Genomic DNA, 20,844 nt, shown 5'->3' with positions numbered 1-20,844 from the left:
GTGGAAGATATCACTAATACAGTAAAACTGATGCGAAACTTTGGATGTTAATTTGTATATTTTTTTGTTAGTTGTTACTTAATCACGTCAAGACTACATTACCAATTTTGATAAAATATAGCTAATTGCCTGGATTTACACATAGGATACTTTTTATCCGAACTGAACACTTCTGTGGGATAAAACAGGATTCACGATATAACCTAATTCCAAGCGGGCAAAGCCGCGGTCGGAATGATATTTTTTTTAAATAGAAAAATTGTTTTAAAAAAAAACACAAAATATATTGACGCATGTATTTATTTTTTGCACTCTATTATAATTGTAATTATTCATTACAAATAATCAAAATAAAATAGCCAGAACAAAGTTAGGCCCTGGTAGGGTAGGTAGGCAGGTACAGCAATGTGAGACGAACACTGGCTTATTTATACCAATAATAATGTATTATAAACATTAAATTAAGTTTACAACAAAAATACATAATATTAGCTACTGTGAAAACGAATCAACCAATCATCCCACAACAATGAAATGTGCACACAAATATTCATCCAAATCGGTTCATGTGATTAGGAGGAGTGACTGCAGCGCCATCTTCCGGGCCCAATTGTGTTTCCAGATCACCCAGGAACTCAATTTAATATACTTACACAAAATTTTTCGAAATGAAAACTCACATTACTATGTAAATATGAATATAAACCTGTTTTAGTACTAAGCAATTTCCCGCACAGGTGTAGTAAGTATAAATGAAATAAATATCAACATCAAATTCTTTATACAACATACTTATCTACCACCTACTAAGAAATGTAATTCTTGAAATTTTTTCGTATTTTTTTTAAATATAATACTACTCCAATGAGCTCCTGTTCCATATCACGTCCGCCATACTTCCACTAAGTTCACCATGATTTTTTATTTCTTTGCACTTTGTTGCTTTTTGCTAAAAATGGAATCATGCGATAAAACCAGTAGAACGTTGATAACATACATTTTTGACTGAATAAAGGTACTTACGAAGGAGTGGGTTCACATTGTGAACAATCAGTGGGTTTATTTTCCTTCTGGATTCCGGATTTCTGAAAAGATTATCTATGCTATAAATGAAAAAAATCTTACACATTCGTTATGTACTTAAAACAGGGGTACATACATTACCGTCTTTACCATAGGGGCACAGGGGGCCAGTGCCCAGGGCCCCCCATCGTCTGGGGGCCCCCCTGGAGGAGATGTAGGACCGACAATTTTTCTCACATAAATCTCAAAATAAAAAAAATCACAAAATAAAAAAATAAAAAAACATCTATGTATAGGAATAATTCGAGTGATTCGTACACCATTATAATTAACTTATCAGACATTTACTCGAATTATTTATTTACTTATTAACGTAATATAATATATTTTTACTTGAATTATTTTGGGAATTATGAAAATTAATAACAAGTCTAAGTTTACAGAATAGCATACAAGGGCGTTGTGACTTGTGACAAAACTTTAATCTCTGGGCCTCTAGACAAGTGGCAGAAACGCTAGAGAATAGAATCCGCTATTGATACTAATTGATATAAGCATATGACGTTTTGTTAATGTTTCGGTCACACTACCGAAGAACGACCACGACCAAAATTCCCATCCAGCCGAAATTTGGTAAAATTATTAAAAACACAATCTATACTTAATATTATAAAGCTGAAGAGTTTGTTTTTTTGTTTGAACGCGCTAATCTCGGGAACTACTGGTGCGATTTGAAAAATTATTTCGGTGCTAAATAGCCCACTTCTTTGGCAAGATTATAATTTATAAGATACCAAAATCGTTGAATTACTCCATGACGTTACGGTATTGTTATGATGCGACCTTGAAATTTTACTCTCAACGCGCCTAAAGAAGTTTCACTTCAAAAATATATTAAAATTTCCCAACCTTCTGTTACTAGGAAAAAAATTTTTCTTAAAAGTCAATAGATAATATATAGGTTTTTCGTGATTTTTACCGAATCGGTAAGTTTTATCATATAACCACTTTTACCCAAATTGTAGATCATAAAATTATCTATACAAAAGAATCAATACATTATTTTCCTAAGATGTAGCTTCCTACCATTTTCTAAGATATAACGATTTATAAACTCATCCCATCCTTATAATATGCACACGTTTCTTAAATCACTTCACACCTAAATGATTTTATGATAAAACTTATCGTTTCAGTATTAATCGCGAAATCACCTATTTTTTTATTTATTTATAACCTGGAATATGTTTTTTAATTCACGTACCGGAATGACAGTTAATTTTGTATTTAATTTTTAGTAATCCTTTGAACAATTTTACTAATTTTCTGCTGAATATGAAATTTTGTAGTTTTAAAGGTCCTAGAATTTAGTGAACTCTGTTCACACCGAACCATTTCTATACGAATAGATGACAAGCGTTTTGACTTTTGCCATTTGCCTAGGCCTATGAATAAATTATGTCAATAACGCACGCAATAATTTTGATCAATATGAAACGGCTACGAAAGAAAAAATCCAGATGCTTATTAAAAAGATAAATTTGAAAAAGAGAAAGGTAATTTGAAAAGTAATTCTTAAAATATTTCTTAATTAAATTTAATTTAGGTCAACTTTGGAGCGCCATTACAGCAGCAGCGTTTCAAATGAATTATATAAAAAAAATAAGGAAAAAAAGTTTCCTCAAAAGACCATATTATAATACAAGATTGGTCAGAAGTAACTTTTTTGTAAAATGTATAAAAAAAATGTAGCAAAAATTTTACATAGAAATTTTCTCGTTTCTTATTACTTCTTTAAGTTTCAATTTAGGGCAAAAACATATATAATTGTGGGAAAAAATTTGTATACCTAGTTTGATTTCTTTATGTTTCAAAGGGCCCCCAATTCTTGTGTGCCCAAGGGCCCCGGCATAGTCTAAGACGGCCCTGGGTACATATCAAACATCGTCTATAATACAATTATCATCAAATTTAAAATAAAACCAACTTCTTCATTAATTTGTTCCAATTGTAAGCATTCTTTTTTCTCTAACCTTTATGTTTCTTCTTCTTATTTTCTTTATTGTCCCCATTTGTCTCATTTTGTCTTATCGTGTTGTCACCCTTTTTTACGATTGCGCGAGCGACACAAGTTCCCCGTGTGACGGCCGTAGCGGGAATGACTCGTGCAGCGATCGGGGTAGGAAGGTACAGGGCGGCTCTCGCTATATTGGCTGGTCGCGCGCTAATTTCAAGTATTTCTTGTTTATTTCAAAACCATCGCATATTTCAAAATTCTAAATCGGTAGACGTATAGGTTGTATATTTTATAGTTAATATCCAAAAAGTCGTAACTTTACATTTGTTATTTTGAAGATGCCAGAGATTATAAAAAAATAACAATGAGAACTTTGTATTTTTTTTCTATCGAGAAAATATCATGGAATCATGTTTCTAAAACGGTAGACGTATTGTGTTACTATTGAACTTTCTTGTCAAGAATTTTCATCACGACAACTTTAATAATATAAAAATTACGAAGGTTTGAAAAGGGCCGTAAATGTTAGAAAAATTAATTCATCACCTTAACTAGTGTAAACTTTAAAATTTTTATGAAATTAAATTCTGTAGTGGATAAAGCAAAGCCTCGGGTTCGATTCCCGGTGGTCACTTATATGTATTATAAATAACTAAGTATTTACTTATTAAATTTTCACGAAAATGATCAGTGAAATACCTACCTATTTGTTAAATGCCCTATAACTTTAAATAACTAATAGAATAAATATGAAGGTGTGTTTCGTTTGTTTTGTCTTTTACATCAAGAATTATTAAAAAAATGATGTAAGCCGCCGCGCTGTTTGTCGCAGTGAAACATCTCATTCCCTTATATGATATTCTTTTGACAACGCGAGCAAGGCTGTGGGTAACTGCTAGTAATTCCTATAGCTAGACACAAAGTCACAACTTTTTATAGTTTCAAAATAATTATTTGGTTTATTGAAGCAGTGTTCGTCTAAATCTAATTATTCATGTTGTTTTGTTTCTTGTCGATTAGCTTCATGATATAAATTGAAAAATATCAAATAATAAACTACGTACATCCAGTAATGCATGATCAAAATTTTTGAGTTCTCTGTATTGTTATCATATTAATTACTACAATTAAGTAAAGTGCTTCCTTTTACCATGCTTTTCAGCTTTTACTAACTCAAATTTGGATATAAAAGGATAAAAGGCAAAAGATCTCTGAATAATTTTAGAATTGTTACTAGCGTCGCCATCTAGCGGCAGAAAGTAATACTTCTTTTAGTTTGTATTAGTTTTATAACTCAACAATAGATGGCGTTAAATTAAAATGTGGCACAACATAATGAATTAAACGATATCTAGAGGCTGTTTTGTGAAACAAAAATTCTTTCTATAAATTGTCCAAAGATTTTGCTAAAACCAAACCGGCTGTTAATAAATACTGACTAATCTTTTATCAAACTCATTTTTTTTAATTGTTACTAGCGTCGCCATCTAGCGGCAGAAAGTAATACTTCTTTTTGGTTTGTATTAGTTTTAAAACTCAACAATAGATGGCAGTAAATTAAAATGTGACACATAACATATTGAATTAAGCGACATCTAGAGGCTGTTTTGTGAAACAAAAATTGTACATATATTGTCCAAAGATGGCGCTAAAACCAAACCGTCTGTTAATAAATATTGACTAAACAAAATTGTGTTCAGGAAAGCAGTAAGAAGTAACTCATTACATTAATAATATTAATCTAATCACTAATCACTTATATTATAAGTGAAACAAAAATGTCTTTAAGCTCCCATAAATCATTTAATGAGGATGTTAATGAAATATTCGAGAGAAGCTGTTCCATTAAAAGTGCTTCTGAAGAAAGTCAATCCAGGTAGGCCTGTAATAATTTATGATTTATTTATTTTAAATATTTAGTTGATTTAAATGAAACAGCTTCAGTTAATTAAAATAAGTATACGAATACGAATATATGACGAATGGAACCATTATTAAAAAATCTTCTGAATCAATTTGGTAGATTCTTGCTTATTTTGCTTCATAGATTATTTTAAACAAATCATTTCACAAAATGTAAAAGATTTAAAAATATTTCATTTCTTACCACTTACAGTGACGATGACGACAATTTATCACAAGAATTACTGAAAAAGTTGACGCCGTCAGTGCTCAGTAAACTGAGAAAATGTTTCAAAAAAGCTAAAGAAAAGCGGGCGAGGGACCTCGACAAGTATCTAAGCTATTATTATTAATCATTTATTTAATCAGCATAATACATATTATGTTTCTCCTATTATTTCTTTATAGATTTTTACAGATAGTTAAATTTAATTTTACTTATGAACAATTAAAAAGTTTTCTTCTAACAATGTAATATTTTTTATTAAAACATATATGTACATAGTTACAGTATTTTTTTATTTCATGTAAAAATTTGGTAAAATTTCGATCTGGTTTCAAACAAAGAAAATGAAAAGCCAGAATATGTTTTAGTTGCAAATCATGTTAAGTTACTGACATAAAATTTTCAGAAAAGTAGAGGAAGTGATGCGAGTGGCGGCAGCTGAAGAGGGGATAGAGTTCCCTGCGCGCGTGCAGACCAGCGAGGAGCAAGTGTACATGAATGAGAGCGGATTTGTAGCCGCCGTGGATAGCATTATGGGTTAGTCTTAACTTTTAATTCGACAAGATTTGTATTTTTAAGGCTATAAAGGTTCAGTTGAATCTAAAAATATAGATCCAACAGGTTATTGAGAGAATTCAGAATAGTCGCTTGATATAGCTTGCAGTACAGCTACGATAGAGATATGGAAGACACGGCACATCGTTATAAATAAGAATTCATCGTGTTATAAATCTATTTTTGCATGTTTTGAACATAATGATATTTGTCTATGTAATGACGTTCCTTCATAAGGCTTAATGTTCAGGCAAGTCCTACGATATATTTCACCAAAGACTATTCTTTGGTGAAATATAGCTAAGTATAATATAGTTTCTAAATCCAAAAAACAAGTCATTTTCTAAGTCCAATGCTATATCTACTTGTTACGCTGCAGCTGTTCTGTTGTCACTGTTATCAATGTTCTTTCGTCTACCTCTTCCAGGCAGTCACAAGTACACCCCACACGCACGAACCCTCTACCGTACACTCGATAGATTCCAAACAGGTCGCGTGTCGTGGTCGCAGCTTGTCGCGCGTCTGGTCGCGGGCGGCGCGCGTGCGACCGCGTCCCGCGCGGACACTTGGCACTCGCCGCTAGATGGCGGTATTGTCAAACTGGAGCATTGTAAGGTGCGTACTGCGTAATGTCATAATGTCACGTAATGTACTGTGGTTGAACTTGGGTTGTACCGTATACTTGACAGGCTCGTGGAACGAATATGGAAATAACTTATTTTTAAATTTAATTCAAAGTTTGTACAATCAAGGATCGGTGATAATACAATAATTTTATGAGTGCAGCGTTTTTTTTTTATTTTTTTATCTAATGAACATTCTAAATCTACATTTATCAGGTTAATTAGTTGGAGCCCGCGGCTTCACCTGCATCATATGGCACACATGGTAGCCTATATGTGTGCTAATTTTCTGTGAAGGAGAAACAATCATCCATACATTTTTACAAACTTTCGCGTTTACAATATTAACTATACGGCAATAATACTTAATAATAAGGTAAATGCAATATTTATAATTATTATTTGAATTTCTAGCGCGAGACACTAGTAACCCTAGTGGCGATAGAAAGGGAAGACTCATTTTCTTACGTGGGAGTGTCGCGCGGCGGTCGAGTCGCGCTCTATACACACGACTTTAAACTTATTAAGGCCTATGAGGTAATTTGTTCTAGCTATTATTCTTTATTTAATTACTTGCCAAAACACCACTGCGATAAAAAAATGTCGATTATATAAAACAGTTAATAAACAGTTTTTCTTCACTTGCGCATGAAAAAAGGACAACTTACGAAAAAAATTAATAATTTTATTCCTGGATAAAAATATCAGCTTGATTAATTATTGATTAATAAATATATTAATTAATAAAATAAGCTCATCAATAAAATTTGGCACGTGGCTTTGGCTGAAAAATACAACTAATGATACATTCGACATTCTAGGAATAATGATTGGTTTCAATACAATATTACATTGTTAGTGGGATACTTATAATGTAATATTGTATGAATGTGATTATTTTTCATTATGTATCAATATTCTACATAATATATTCTATAGATATTCTACCACCGTACGGGCGTGCGGCGTCGGGTGCGAAACTGTTGGATCACTGATGCTGTCTACATGCATGTGAGTCTCTATACTCTATAAATTATAATAATTTCAATAGAATATATTTTGACGTGACAACGTCTTAAATTAGGTTGCGACTGGGAGTCACTTATGAAAAAGTGTAACGCTCGGTAACGTTACGATGAGTCACCGAACGAGAGAGAGGCCCGCGGTCTGCCGCGCGCGCAGCACATAAATATTCTACCGAGAAAAAGACGTTGTCACGTAAAATCTTCGCCCGTAAAACCGACTTTACAGGCAACCATTTTTACTTTAAACTTTTTTTTTAAACAAAAATTTCAGCCGCCTTCAAATTGTCATAAATAAAAAATGGAAAGGAAAGGAATGGAATGAAAAAAGGACCAACTGGAAGGCACTAGGTATATTGTCTCTACATTTGGGTTGTTGAGGAAGTGATTATGAGGAAGAGGAGGAGGAAGAGGAATTTTCACACACGAATTTAGAGGATGCGGATGAGGAAGAGGATATTTTTTTGAGGAAGAGGATGCGGATGAGGAAGCAGAAGAGGAAGCGGATGAGGATGAGGATGATAGGAAATTATAATCAAAATTAAAAAAAAACTTTTAAAATTAAAACAAAAGCCATTCTCCTGTCTCTACATATTGATGTTTAAGGTTAGGGGAGGTTAGCTCGCCCGATCGCGAATTTACAAAGCCTGTAAGTACTATTTGAGCTTTTGTTTATACATGTTACTCGAAAAAACCGAATCTATATGTGTGCCAGAAGCGACACTAGGCGATTTCCACAAAAAAAAAACTAACTGGTAGATATTATTATGTAAGCTTAAACAACTTGTTTGTTTTTTAATTTAAAATGACTTTTGACAAACATTATTTGGTAAAATATGTTTCTTCTGAGTATGAGAGAAAATGTTATATTATTATAAAAAAAAATAAAATAAAATTTATTAGCAACTTCAAATATAACATTACAATATTGCTCTGCCTTCTGAACTAGGTAATTACCTGTATCTCAGATATTTACCTAGTTCAGAAAGAATTATGTTTAGAGATAAGTGTTAGGCGCAGATATAAATATTGCGGTAAGACTCTACTCTTGTTCTTTATTAGAGTCCGACTCGTAACTCAAATACATAGTTTAAATTAAATAGGCTTTGTAAATTCGCCGCCCGATCGGATCAGCATCCTCATAAATTTCCTCTAAATTTTGAGGAAGCGATAGCGGAAGAGGATTTTTTTATTTTCATTTTTGAGGATGCGGTAACGGAAGAGGAACCCAAAATATTGCGGAACTTCCGCATTATGAGGAAGCGGAAGAGGAATCCTCAACAACCCTACTCTACATTATATATGCATTATCAAATATAGAGTCAAAAATATGATAGACTTTAAATGAAGTCACACAGATGGCGTATAAAAGCTATTTATGTAGAGCACTACTCTTGGCTCTACTAGATAGAGTCAATTTCAACATATTTTTCAGAGATGGCGTCACTGAGTTAAATATTGTGATTTCTAACAATAAAAGAAAAGAAAATATAAGGAAATATTTATAATCTCTCTATATATTTTATGATCTCCCTATGACTAGTATATGTATATCTATTATGTGATAAGTATACATAATAATATATTACATACTTAAGAGTTTAAGGATGTATGTAGTTCCTATCATCAAAATATGGAAGAGAATTGTATCTCTACATTTTTTTTGTAGACTAAAGTAAAATATGATTTGTAAGACGTAAGAATTTACAAATAAAATTTTATTATTATTATTTATAATTTCGGTGCCTGTTGTAATATATTTGCCATAGAGGACGCCTCTTATTTTTGCCATGCCTCTAACTCGCGCTATTTTATGAAATGCAGACTGGATAAAAATATTGGCGTACCTAATAATAAGTCATATCCGAAATTTCCAATTTCTAAACTCTGAATTTTTGTATATTCGCATTCACGAAATGTGTGATAGCGAATAAGAATATCCGAAAAATTATTTACATTGAAAAATATAGACTAGAAGTCAGAAGTGAAACTTCTTTGGCACGATTCAAAGATAACAAAATCGTCGCCTTATTCCATGGCGTGACGGTATTGTCGTGATTGATTGATTGTATTTAGTCATTTTAGCGGTGCAAGGTTTTATTTTTTGTACCAGTTATTATGGTCACTTCTGCTAACCAACCACATTTTGCAAAGATACATAGGTATAAACCAACGGTATAGACAGAAAGATATGCAGACAAAATAAAGTTACTTAACACACTTTGAATTATGTACTTAAAATATGCCGACAAACGAATTGGTTAATGTTATTGCTTATATATTTTTTCACTTTTTCGCCCATGAAAGCATTTGAAAAAATGCATAATAATCGTATTTTCTACAGGATTCATCTAGCATAGTTTACTCCGCCTCCGACCGCAGTCTCACCATTTACGATGTGTCGACGATCACACATACACCTCTGTACTGTATCACTGGATTACCTAACATACCTACAGTGAGTAAATAAATGTATTTTTATGTCTATAATTATTATTTTATAAGTAGTTGAAATGCAAACCAATGAAAACCACCTTACTGGAAGTGAAGTTTTTTTTATTATTTTTTTTTATCAAAATCAGACACCGTTTATAGATAGTCAAATAATGGGATAGTGGAATAAAATTAAGTGTTAATGTTAATTTTAGACTAGAATGCCATGCGTAATGAAGTCTTGGATTGAGGTTTAATCCAACCTATATCATGCAGGCATGAGCATTTTTGGCCTTATTAAAATGTAATCAAATCTAAAATCTTGTATTCACTTATTTTTAAAAGAAATCCTTCTCTTTCTTTCTTTTGCTTAGAATTATACATCTAACATAGGATTAAGAATAAATAAAACCACACATATATTTTCACTAACCATTTTTATTTCAAATATCCCTAATTTATCTATATATATTTATCTATATATCTGGCAGTGTCTAGCCTACAGTCGAGCAGGCGGCGCGTGCGCATCCCCCGAGCTGTATCTAGGAACGGAGCGGGGTGACATCACATGTATACGGTTTCTGCAACCAAGGGTTTCATTGCTGCACGTTAAGACACCCGACACTATTAATTATTATTTTTGGATGGTAGGTATAAATGTATAATATGTACAATTTAACACTGAGCAAAATAATAATACCTACTTAAAGATTCTCGTAGAACATTGCTTAGTGATGAAAAGTGTGTTAACAGAATGCAATGTTGATGTTTATTTTGTTGAATGTGCTGGTATGTGTGTGCCATGGTCTATTTTCTTATAAAAAAGTTGCAATAAAAATATTTCGTAAAAATAAGTACGTATACGTATTATATATAGATTGGAGCCATAGATTTTTTTTTTTTTTTTTTTTTTTATTCATGAATAGGTAAACATTTGGCCGCTGTTTCACCTGATGGTAAGTGACAACGCGTCCTAAGTTGGAACATGTTTACCTAGAAGGTGCCTATTCACATTTGCTTTAAATTTGGATAGATTGTAAGAAGGTGGAAAAACTGTATTCGGTAGAGAGTTCCAGTCCTTAGATGTTCGCAAGAGAAATGATGACTTGAATCGCTTTGTGCGAATTTTAGGGATGTCTACAACATAAGGATGGAAATCTGCTCCGCGTCTGGTTGTTCGATGGTGAAAAGGTGATGCCGGTATCAAGTTATGTAACTCCTCGGCACATTCACCAAAGAATATTCTGTAAAATACCGACAAACTGGCAACCTTACGACGATGCTCGAGGCAGGTCAATTTAGAATTGACCAATACGTCATTGTTAATAAGCCTTTTCGCTCGTTTTTCGATTGAATCAAGTGCTGACAGTTGGTAATTCGCAGCCCCAGCCCATAGGTGACAGCAGTACTCTACACACGACCGAACTTGTGCTTTATAGAGATTCAGAAGCTGTTCCGGTGTAAAGTACTGCCTTACCTTGGCAAGTATACTTAGCTTCTTTGCTGCAACACTTGCTTTGGATTCAATAAAAGTTTTGTAGTTTAAATTTGGAGAGAGCGTAAGACCAAGAAGATCCAATCTGTCGGATAATTCCAAAGATACTCCGTGAAATGTTGGTGTAGACTTTAATTGACTTCGTTTCGCTGTAAACAAACAAGTTTGCGTTTTCGATGCATTAAATTCCACACGATTGCCGATGCCCCAATTAGATATTTTGTTCAAACCTATATTTAAACGATCAAGCATTGCATCACGCTGTTGTTGAATCTGCACCTCATTCTGTCGTGAGTCGGATATGTAACTATCTATAATTGTAGTGTCATCTGCATACCCATAAATACCTGGTCCGAAGAGGTCGTTAATATGGAGCAAAAAGAGAGTTGCAGATAAGACTGACCCCTGAGGGACACCTGCATTGACTAGATGGATGTCAGAGGAACATCCTTCAACTGTGACCTGAAAAGAGCGGTTCCTCAAAAAGTTACTAATCCAAGTACATAAGTCCGGGCAGATTCCAAAGGATGGAAGTTTACGTAAAAGGCTCTCGTGCCATACTCTATCAAAGGCTTTAGAGATGTCCAAAGAGACGGCTAGTGCTTCTCCCTGTCCATCAATAGCCTGCCCAATCGTGTGCGTCATGTGTACCAAGAGGTCTCCGGTTGATCTGTTTCGACGGAATCCATACTGGTGGTCGCTTAGAAGATCGTTACCTTCAAGATACAACATGAGATTTTTATTTAGTAGGCGTTCCATAACTTTACCTAGAATAGAAGTTATTGAGATAGGCCTGTAGTTAGTAGGATCGGCACGAGAACCTTTTTTGGGAATAGGCTGGACGTTTGCGATCTTCCAAGATTCGGGTACGACTCCAGTAGAGTACGAGAGGCGATAGAGACGAGTTAGTATCGGGGATAGTTCTGGGGCACAATTTCTCAGTACCAAGGCGGGAATTCCGTCCGGACCACTAGCTTTATCTACGTCGAGATTACGCAAAAGTTTAAGTACCTCTTTTTGCTTAATGCGAATTTCGGGCATATGATACCCACAGTGCGGCAAAGAAGGAGGTGACAGTTGCGAAGCATCCAAATGAGAGTTTTTTGCAAAAAGAGAGGCAAATAAATCCGCCTTCTCTTTAGCAGAGTGAGCTAGTGATCCGTTGGGTTTGAGTAGAGGTGGTAGCGAAGTTCGACAAAAGCTGTTTTCTACGGCCTTTGCCAAGGTCCAGAAAGCCTTACTGCCTGATGGATATGAGACCAGCTTGGACCCAATATGCCGTATACGCTTAAAGCGAGCTTCTCGTAATGTTTTTTTGTACATCTTGGTCGCTTTATTAAAAGCTTTCTTCTTAGCGTGGACATCAGAAGACTTTTGTGCACGAGCATTTGCCCAGTTCAAGTAAGCTAGATGTTTTTTGGATTCAGCGCGTTTACAAACAGCATCAAACCAAGGACGGGATTTATATGAAGCAGTGGTTTCTGAAAAAGGAATAAAATATTCCATTGCCTGTCTGATAACGTCTGCGACGGCGGTAGCGCAAGCTGTCGGATCGTCAGAAGAAAAACATATTTGACGCCAGGGGTAAGATGAAAAAAAGTGCCGCATTTCGTCCCAGTCAGCCCATTTATATCGCCAGATGCGCCTAGTTGTTTGAGGATTACTATCCGGCGGAAAGTATGCTGCTACGGTTTTAATTACACAATGGTCTGAAGAACCTAAGGGTGACGAAATGGTAGTAGAATATCTATCTGGGTCAGAAGTAAGAAACAGATCAAGACAGTTGGCTGTGTGACCTTCAGCGTCGGGAACCCTAGTAGCCTGTTTCACAAGTTGTGTGAGATTCAGCGACATTGCAAGACTGTATGATTCCTTACCAGCGTGGTCAGTTTTAAGATAGGGAAATAACCAATCTTTATGGCAGGCGTTAAAATCTCCTAAGAGAACAAGCTGTGAAGACGGGTATATTTGCTGGATGGAATCAGCAGCTTCGCTTAGGTACTGGAACAATTGTGTTGTACCCCAATCACCTGTATGGGAGCGATAAATATTTCCGTAAACTATTTGGTCTGCACCGAAGTCAACAAGGAGCCAGAGTACTGAAAAATCTGGATTTTCAAAGTTTCGAAGACGCTGATAACAGATATTGTCTCTAATATACGCGCACACTCCGGCCTTTGGCTTAAATTTGTGTTCAAGTACAAAGCCGGGATAGTTGAGGTATGCTGTGCTGGATGGTGTTTTTATTTGTGTCTCAGATAGAAAAAGCAAATGCGGTTTCTCAGTCTCGAGGTGGTGGTGGACTGGATCGATATTTGAGTGCAGACCACGAATATTCGAGTGATGCACTTTAAAGGGGAGGAAGTGCGACCGCTGTATAAACTTATTTCTTTTCTTTGTACTTTTCATTTCTGTTTTTTTTTTTTTTTTTTTTTTGTGAATAGGCAGGTGAGTGGCAGTTGATCGAGGTGAAGTGAACTGGTTAATTCGAAGCAAACAATAATAGAGCACTGGTGGGGGCCTGATGTCGGAGACTGCGGGGACGCCCGTACCCCCCCGGCAATCGCCATCGGGTCCTCCCATCCGGTCGCCAACCGGCACGATGGGGCAATTCCGGGATTTTGCGCAAGCGGCGGGGCAGCCTTTCGTAGGTGGCTTTCCTACTACTTGGGCCCCCTACAACTAGCGGTCGGCCAGCGGACAACCGTGCTACGGATCCCGCTACCCTCCGAAAACAGGCACCCGGCGCACCACTAAAGATACTTCATGTAACCAATAAACACTAACACAACTGATCAGACCCAAACACCCGAATTGGCAGCACTGGAACTCGTGCCGGAACACGAAACCGCTTGGCGGCACGTCTCTATCCAGTGGGTGGTTACAAGCCACGACAGGGTCTCCCACCAGTTGACTACTCATTTGGCACTACCCAGGGAACACGTGTAGGGTATCTAGAGTCGTTGCCTACGGACGCGAGTAGTGTTGTTAAAATGAGAGAGAGAGAGATCCGGCTCGAAGGACCAAAAGTTAAGTTGTGATAAAAACCACAACTATTTAAACTATCATTTTAAAATACATTAAAGATAATATTACAACTATGATCATTTACTTATTACCAGGAGTTGAGCACCCCTCCCCACACTACGTACGTCTCGCTTCGCTCGTGGCGCGCGCACGGGCGAAGCGTGCGGCGTGTGATGTGCGAGCGGGACGGCGCGCTCGTGCTGTCCTGCTCGCGAGACGCGGCAACGTCGCTGCGCATGAAGTATGTGGCTGGCACGCTGGATGATTACGTTATTGGTGTGCATCGGGTGAGGGTATTAGCACAGTAATAGTTTATAACAAATACATATTGTATTATTTTCTGTTGGAACGAAGTTCCTTAAAGCGACGACGCGGTTGGCGCAGTGGTAAAGTAACTACCTACTGAGCCGACGGTCCCGGGTTCGATCCCCGGTCAGGGCAAATATTTGTGTGATGAACTCAATTATTTGTTCTTGGGTCTGGGTGTTATTATCTATACAGGGTGTCCCGCTTTCGGTATACTAAGCGCGAAGGGACTTGTAGTTTTGCATACACTGATCACATAAAAAATACTTAAATAACAAAATTACGCGAAAAATTTTTTGCTAAATTTTTCCTTAAAATCCATGTATTCGTCTCTAGCTTCGCGCAGCCGGCATATACCGCTTCGCTAATGTGAGTATTTTGTCTATATGAAAACATAATCTTAAACGATAGCTCACATGCGGGTGGAAAAGTTGGGCGGTTTGCTTGTTGGGGGTGTACACATGGAATTTTAAGAATTCCTCTATTTAAAAAAAAATGCGTCTGGAATTTTATAATTATTTTTTACGTACTCAGCGTATGCAAAACTACAAGTCCCTTTGCGCTTAGTATACCGAAAGTGGGACACCCTGTATATGTATTTATTAAATATTATATTTATCGTCGCCTAGTACCCACAACACAAGCCTTAATTGAGCTTACTGTGGGACTAGGTCGATTTGTGTAATAATGTCCTATAATAGGTATTTATTTATTTATTATTTATTATTTATTTAAAGCGCGTTAAAGTGGGCTACGAAAAAATGATTATCAAAAGTTGTAATGATACTTTTTGCTATAGTTGTAAGCCGTGCGGCGTGCGTGTGTTTCTTTGATTGTCTCTATCTTGACATATCTCAAGTTTTTAATTTTTTTTATATTTTGCGACACAACTCATCGCTCACAGTATTGATTGACGATTGGCTTGGTTGGTAGTGGCCCTGCCTTCCAAGCCAGAGGTCGTGGGTTCGATTCCCACACGGGGCAAATACTTGTGTGATGAACATAGATGTTTGCCCTGTGTCTGGGCGTTAATTATCTATATAAGTATTTATTTAAAAAATTATATGTATATGTACGTTTATCAGCCATCTGGTTTCCATAACACAAGCGAAAGCTTAGTATGGGATCAGATCGTGTCGTGTGTGAAAATTGTCCTGAAAATTGAAATATTTATTTATTTATTGAAGTGAAAACTTCTTTAGCGGCGTTGAGCACTTTTTCTGTAATGGGTATAAAATCTTAAACTCGCGTCAGGACACGTGACCTGATCGAAAAAGCGTAAGACGTAATATCAAACATGCTCAACGTTAATAATCAAGTTTTCACTTCTGCTGGCACTCCCGGAGTGCAACCCGTCTTTTTTGTAAGCCGAGCGTGTTTCTCTGTTTCTTGACGTTTCTTAAGCTTTTTTTTTTAAGCTATTGCATAGCTTCTATCGCGGGCCTTGAGCGCGGGGACCGAATCCAGAAATTCCGTAACGATAAAACCTCACGCTCCCCACTACAACGGGCACGGAGGTGTGGCTTAAAGGCATAGCATGCAATAGCTTTATCGCGGCAGTCCCCGAGTGCAACCCGTCTTTTTATTTTTTCTATTTTGCGGCACAACACGCACACTCAAGCTCACAGTATGTGACAGGGTGTGACATGTTTCCACGCGACGCGCGGGCTCACGGCGTGCGGCGCGCACGGCTCGGTGCGGCTGCACGCGGCGGCGCAGCGCGCGCACGCCGTGCTGCGAGCCGACACTGCGCTGGTCGACGTGCGCGTTTTGGACAGCGACAATATCGTGATTGGATACTGCGTGGATTGTGTAAGTATATTCTGACACATAAAAATAATTATTAAAAAAAAAGACGGGTTGCACTCCGGGAGTGCCGGCAGAAGTGAAAACTTGATTATTAACGTTCAGCATGAGTGATATTTTGGAATGGTATCCGTCTTACGCATGGAATATAAGAGCTAAAAAAAAAAACATCCGTCTTACGCTTTTTCGATCAGGTCACGTGTCCTGACGCGAGTTTAAGATTTTATACCCATTACAGAAAAAGTGCTCAACGCCGCTAAAGAAGTTTTCACTTCAAAAATGTTAAAATATACACTACTGTTAACACGAACGGGAATATAATAATTACTAGCTTTCCGCCCACTTTGACTATAGATTATACTAAAACCTTCATGCTTCATGCTTCATTGCGTAGTTTGAAATACCTACTTAAGCATACACACAGACGGAAAGCGACTTTGTTTTATACTATGTAGTGATTTTGATCTGTCGAAATTTTTCCACAGAGTATTTACATCTGGGACATTTACGAAGAATGTTTGCTGCAGAAGATTAAAATCAAGTTCCCGTTTCTAGGTGTGCTGGGCAAGAAAGTTGAGTTTGGGACTAGATGTATTCATTTAGGTAAAGTTTTAAGTTACTTTTTATGAAATTTGACATCGAAAAACCTTTTTGTTTGCATTTCTTTTTTCATAGTTTTGAGGTAAATACACACAGCAACAAAGTCTAGGGATATTTGGTATTGCATCAAATATCTCAAAATCTATGGAGTATATATAGAGAGTATTTTGTGATATTGTAAATGGAATAATAATAGCTCATTTAAGGTCTTTAATAAAAAAAAATTGATTGTCTGTAAAGTCGGTTTACTGACGATAGTTGAACGTGACAACGCGTTGTCCAATTGTGCTTCTTTGTCGTTCGTTCCGCGCTCTCGCTTGCACTTCAAGCCTTATATGGAACGCCTCAGAGCGAGGTAATGCCGCATGAGTCATGTTTTTTCGTGCGTGCAGCCGGCTCTATCGAATTATAAGACGTTGTCACGTCAATAAACATATATACTATCCTATTCTATCCTATAATCCCATCCTATCCTATAATACATATACTACAGTTTATTTTAAAACATAAATAATAATTGAAAAGCATTTGTAACAAGGTCCACCGAGAAAGAAAGTACAAAAGCAAACAAGAGAAGATCCAAATAAATCGCGCAGAGGTTCTAGTGTGTATGAAGGGTCGACTGGAGGGCTTATTCTGCAACCTGAGCATGATGACGATTCGGATCAGAATGGGTTCGTTATTACTTCATATTTTTAAATTATTGATAAAGGATTTTTTTCAAAATAAAATATCTCTTTAACGGTTTTTAAACAAACGTGAATAAGAACAATAATTTCGTTAATTCTTTAAAGCGTAAATTTTTGTACCCCTCACACTCCAATTTTTATAAATTCATCTTTACTTAATTCCAGGTCATACGAAAGAACAGAGGTACTATTTACGTGTAGCGACAGTGTATACATATTGCGCTTGCGCGAATCCAACACCCGTACATCTTCACACATGCCGCAAGAACAGCTTGTACAGCATGAACAGCATGTGCCGCATGTACAGCTTGTGCCGCATGAACGGCCCTTTATCGATGATCCGCATGACAGGCACAAGCCAGATAATTATGAGTTTGCAAGTAGGTAATAAATCTTAATCGAAGTTCAGTAGCCATCAGCACCTTCTACATGTGCAGCTTGTGCCGCATGAGCAGCCTTTTATCGAGGCGTAAGACAATCACAAGTCAGAGCCACATGACCAGGGTAAAAATAGGTGTACTAATTTTATTCGAGTCTTAGTTATAGCCGTCGCATTAAAATTTCTTCAGACTTAGATTTTAATTAAATTTTATTTTTTTGTAACGTTTAATTTAATTGAATGGAATTATAGATATGAAAGAAACTGTGTAATATTACAATAAGATAAGTAATTAATATCTTGAACAAAATAGCTCGAACGCCTTCGTTTCACGATTCGCCCGCTTCGCCTTCGCTGCAAGTACTAACGATGCCGTTCACACAAACATATGACTTGGATGAGCTGATCAAAAATGCAGGTATTATTTTTGAATACATATTATTATAAAAATTTATTGTGTTTAGAATGATTCTTCATGCTTATTTAGTAACCGGCATATAAATTTTGGTAAATGAATTTTCAGGTTTAGAAAATATTCTAGAGAAGAATTTCGTTTTAATGCAAGGATTGAAACACGATTTGAACAAAAAGTTATTTGAAATGGAGTCTACTGTTGAAGCGGTGAGTTTAAAATATTTTGTTTTTTTTTTGGAAATATTAAAATCTAGAGTATGTGAATTCTATGGCAGTTTTAATATCTACTATACTATATTTTATGCGAATGTGTTGCACATACCATATACCATTGAGCCAAACGTACCCTAGGGATTAAAGACAAAAAAACTGCATTAAAATTATTAAATTTAATTAACTTATAATATTGAATGTAAACTAGCGCAAGTCAGCAGTGTCGGCGTGCGCTCCACACTTGGCGCTGGCGAGCCGCGAGCTAGATCCCTTGCCGACGTTCGACCGACTCGCCGACAGACACACTGCAGTGCAAGCGTAATATTTGTTGTTTGTTTTCATTTTTAAATTAAATGACAGTTGATATTTTTATTTAACTGTAAAATACTTATCTTGTTTATAAAAAAAATGCTATTTATTGCACAACCCATCTAATTCTTAGTCTTAAAAATTACATACATATTTATATTTGAAATATTTAGGAAAGCTATTAGGAATAATTATTATTAACCCTTATTCAAACGCGAGCCTGTGGAGGAGCTAACAAAAAAATAAGATACGTTCCCGGGTAATTTTGGGTCGTAGATTTCAAAAATACACACAAAAAAGGGGTTAGTGGGGAGGAAGTACCCTTTTTTCGGTGGGAAGTATATATCCCGTCATCTGTTCTCTGTTGTAAAAAGTTTGGAAAGGTGGGAACTATAGCTCCCAGTGTCCACTCCAGACATCAATATTTTAAAACACTAGTTAGTTGCCCTGACTCCACTTGTGAATTTAATGTTATCGTAAAAAATTATAAAGATCAAGTTTTTTAATAAAGGAGGTGAAAGTACTCATCAATGCAAGTTTCTTTTACTGAGGGAAGAATTCGGGAATTGAAAAATGAATGACTTCAACATAAAATGGCATTTTTCTAAAACAAAATAAAAACAATAGGTAAATACTAATGTATTGAATTGAGATTTCTAATTATCTGATCAGGACATAACGAATAACAATAAATAAGTTGCTTATACCAACTAAAAAAGATTTTTTAGACACACAGATTTTATATATAGAATTTCCGAATGTCGTGTGCAGTGACGAACACTGGGATGATATCTTCCCACTTAAAGACTTAATTTCAATCGACAATACCAAGGTATAAACGAATGATTCTGGGCATATTTTTACGTTTCACGCAACCGTAATATAGTCTAGTTTACATAGCTAGAACTCAAATCTACTTATCTAATTTTTTTTGAGCACTACACCAAAAACTAAAAAATAACGGTCGTTTTCGGCTGCAAAATCACGTCACCTGACTTTGACGTGTGTTTACCATGACATGTAATAATTCTCTGAAAAGGGTTTCCATGAAAAAAAGTTCTCTAAAGTGTTAAGATTGCGTAGATAAATATTACACTGCATTAGGTTTAAGCATATAAAAATAAAACACGATTTACTTCAATCTGAGACGTGGGAAGTATAGCTCCCAGCGTTTTAATAAGGGTTAAAATACCTATAGAATTGCAGTGAGTAAAATTATCATTATCTATGTACCTATTTAATTTTAATTTAAATTGAAAAATTATCTAATTAATTTTATCTAACATCTGCAAAAACATTAATTTTCAGGTATTTTCCCGGTCCCAGCGTCAATGTTACTCCAACGGGAAGTCAATCTACTACGCCCAGAAATAAAATCAATTAACAAATTGACTTGGTTTTTTATTGATAATGCCATTTAAAACTGAGAAAAATATCACGATCTTTTTTTATTAATTACTTAAAATTACTTGAATTGGTGCGAAATATCATTAATTTATTGACTAAATATACATACATATTTTAATCCTGATTATGTTTCATTTTACCTTTACCTTTTTATTGTTAATACTTAATCGTATTAATATAATCTCCACTGTAAACATTATTCATTATAAATTATTTTTAAAAATATGTAGTAAAAGTAAACCAAAATGACCTATATCGTTAATTTTATATACTTAACTGGAATTTTAAATTCACCATTCTTTGTTGCAATATCATTTCCTTAACCATTGTATGTCATAGGTATTATAAGAAAACATGCCATTTCAATAATTTGAAATCTAATGTGTAAACTAAAAATC

General features: G+C 35.7%; 1 protein-coding gene and 1 long non-coding RNA gene across 2 annotated transcripts; one reads left to right on the top strand and one right to left on the bottom strand.

The window, feature by feature from the left end:
* Nucleotides 1–282: 282 nt before the first annotated feature.
* On the bottom strand, nt 283–3,580 carry LOC149478203 (uncharacterized). The gene is made up of 2 exons (XR_016317422.1): nt 3,057–3,580; nt 283–1,085 (listed from the first exon to the last, which is right to left on the bottom strand). It is a non-coding gene; the product is annotated as an uncharacterized LOC149478203 (long non-coding RNA).
* Nucleotides 3,581–4,753: 1,173 nt separating this feature from the next.
* LOC149478202 (uncharacterized) lies at nt 4,754–20,543 on the top strand. The gene is made up of 17 exons (XM_089709448.1): nt 4,754–4,916; nt 5,157–5,273; nt 5,575–5,705; nt 6,151–6,338; nt 6,761–6,883; nt 7,286–7,357; nt 9,713–9,826; nt 10,293–10,448; nt 14,419–14,610; nt 16,268–16,441; nt 16,921–17,038; nt 17,574–17,709; nt 17,890–18,104; nt 18,417–18,521; nt 18,627–18,724; nt 18,939–19,048; nt 20,348–20,543. The coding sequence occupies exons 1-17, from the start codon at nt 4,819–4,821 to the stop codon at nt 20,421–20,423; spliced, it is 2,223 nt and encodes a 740-aa protein (XP_089565574.1). The 5' UTR covers nt 4,754–4,818; the 3' UTR covers nt 20,424–20,543.
* Nucleotides 20,544–20,844: the final 301 nt, after the last annotated feature.

The sequence above is a fragment of the Colias philodice genome, chromosome 22 (genome assembly GCF_061535455.1).
Source record: "Colias philodice isolate Cphi_HAF_F1 chromosome 22, ilColPhil1 Martin Lab GWU primary, whole genome shotgun sequence".
Classification (NCBI taxonomy): domain Eukaryota; kingdom Metazoa; phylum Arthropoda; class Insecta; order Lepidoptera; family Pieridae; genus Colias; species Colias philodice.
The sequence above is the reverse complement of the archived record's forward strand: the minus strand, read 5'-3'. Positions and strand labels throughout refer to the sequence as shown.

Coding starts and splice junctions, on each gene's coding strand:
- LOC149478202 (XM_089709448.1), top strand. CDS start 4,819: ATGTCTTTAAGCTCCCATAAATCATTTAATGAGGATGTTAATGAAATA. Junction 5,706..6,150: donor CGCCGTGGATAGCATTATGG/GTTAGTCTTAAC, acceptor TACCTCTTCCAG/GCAGTCACAAGTACACCCCA. Junction 19,049..20,347: donor AGACACACTGCAGTGCAAGC/GTAATATTTGTT, acceptor ATTAATTTTCAG/GTATTTTCCCGGTCCCAGCG.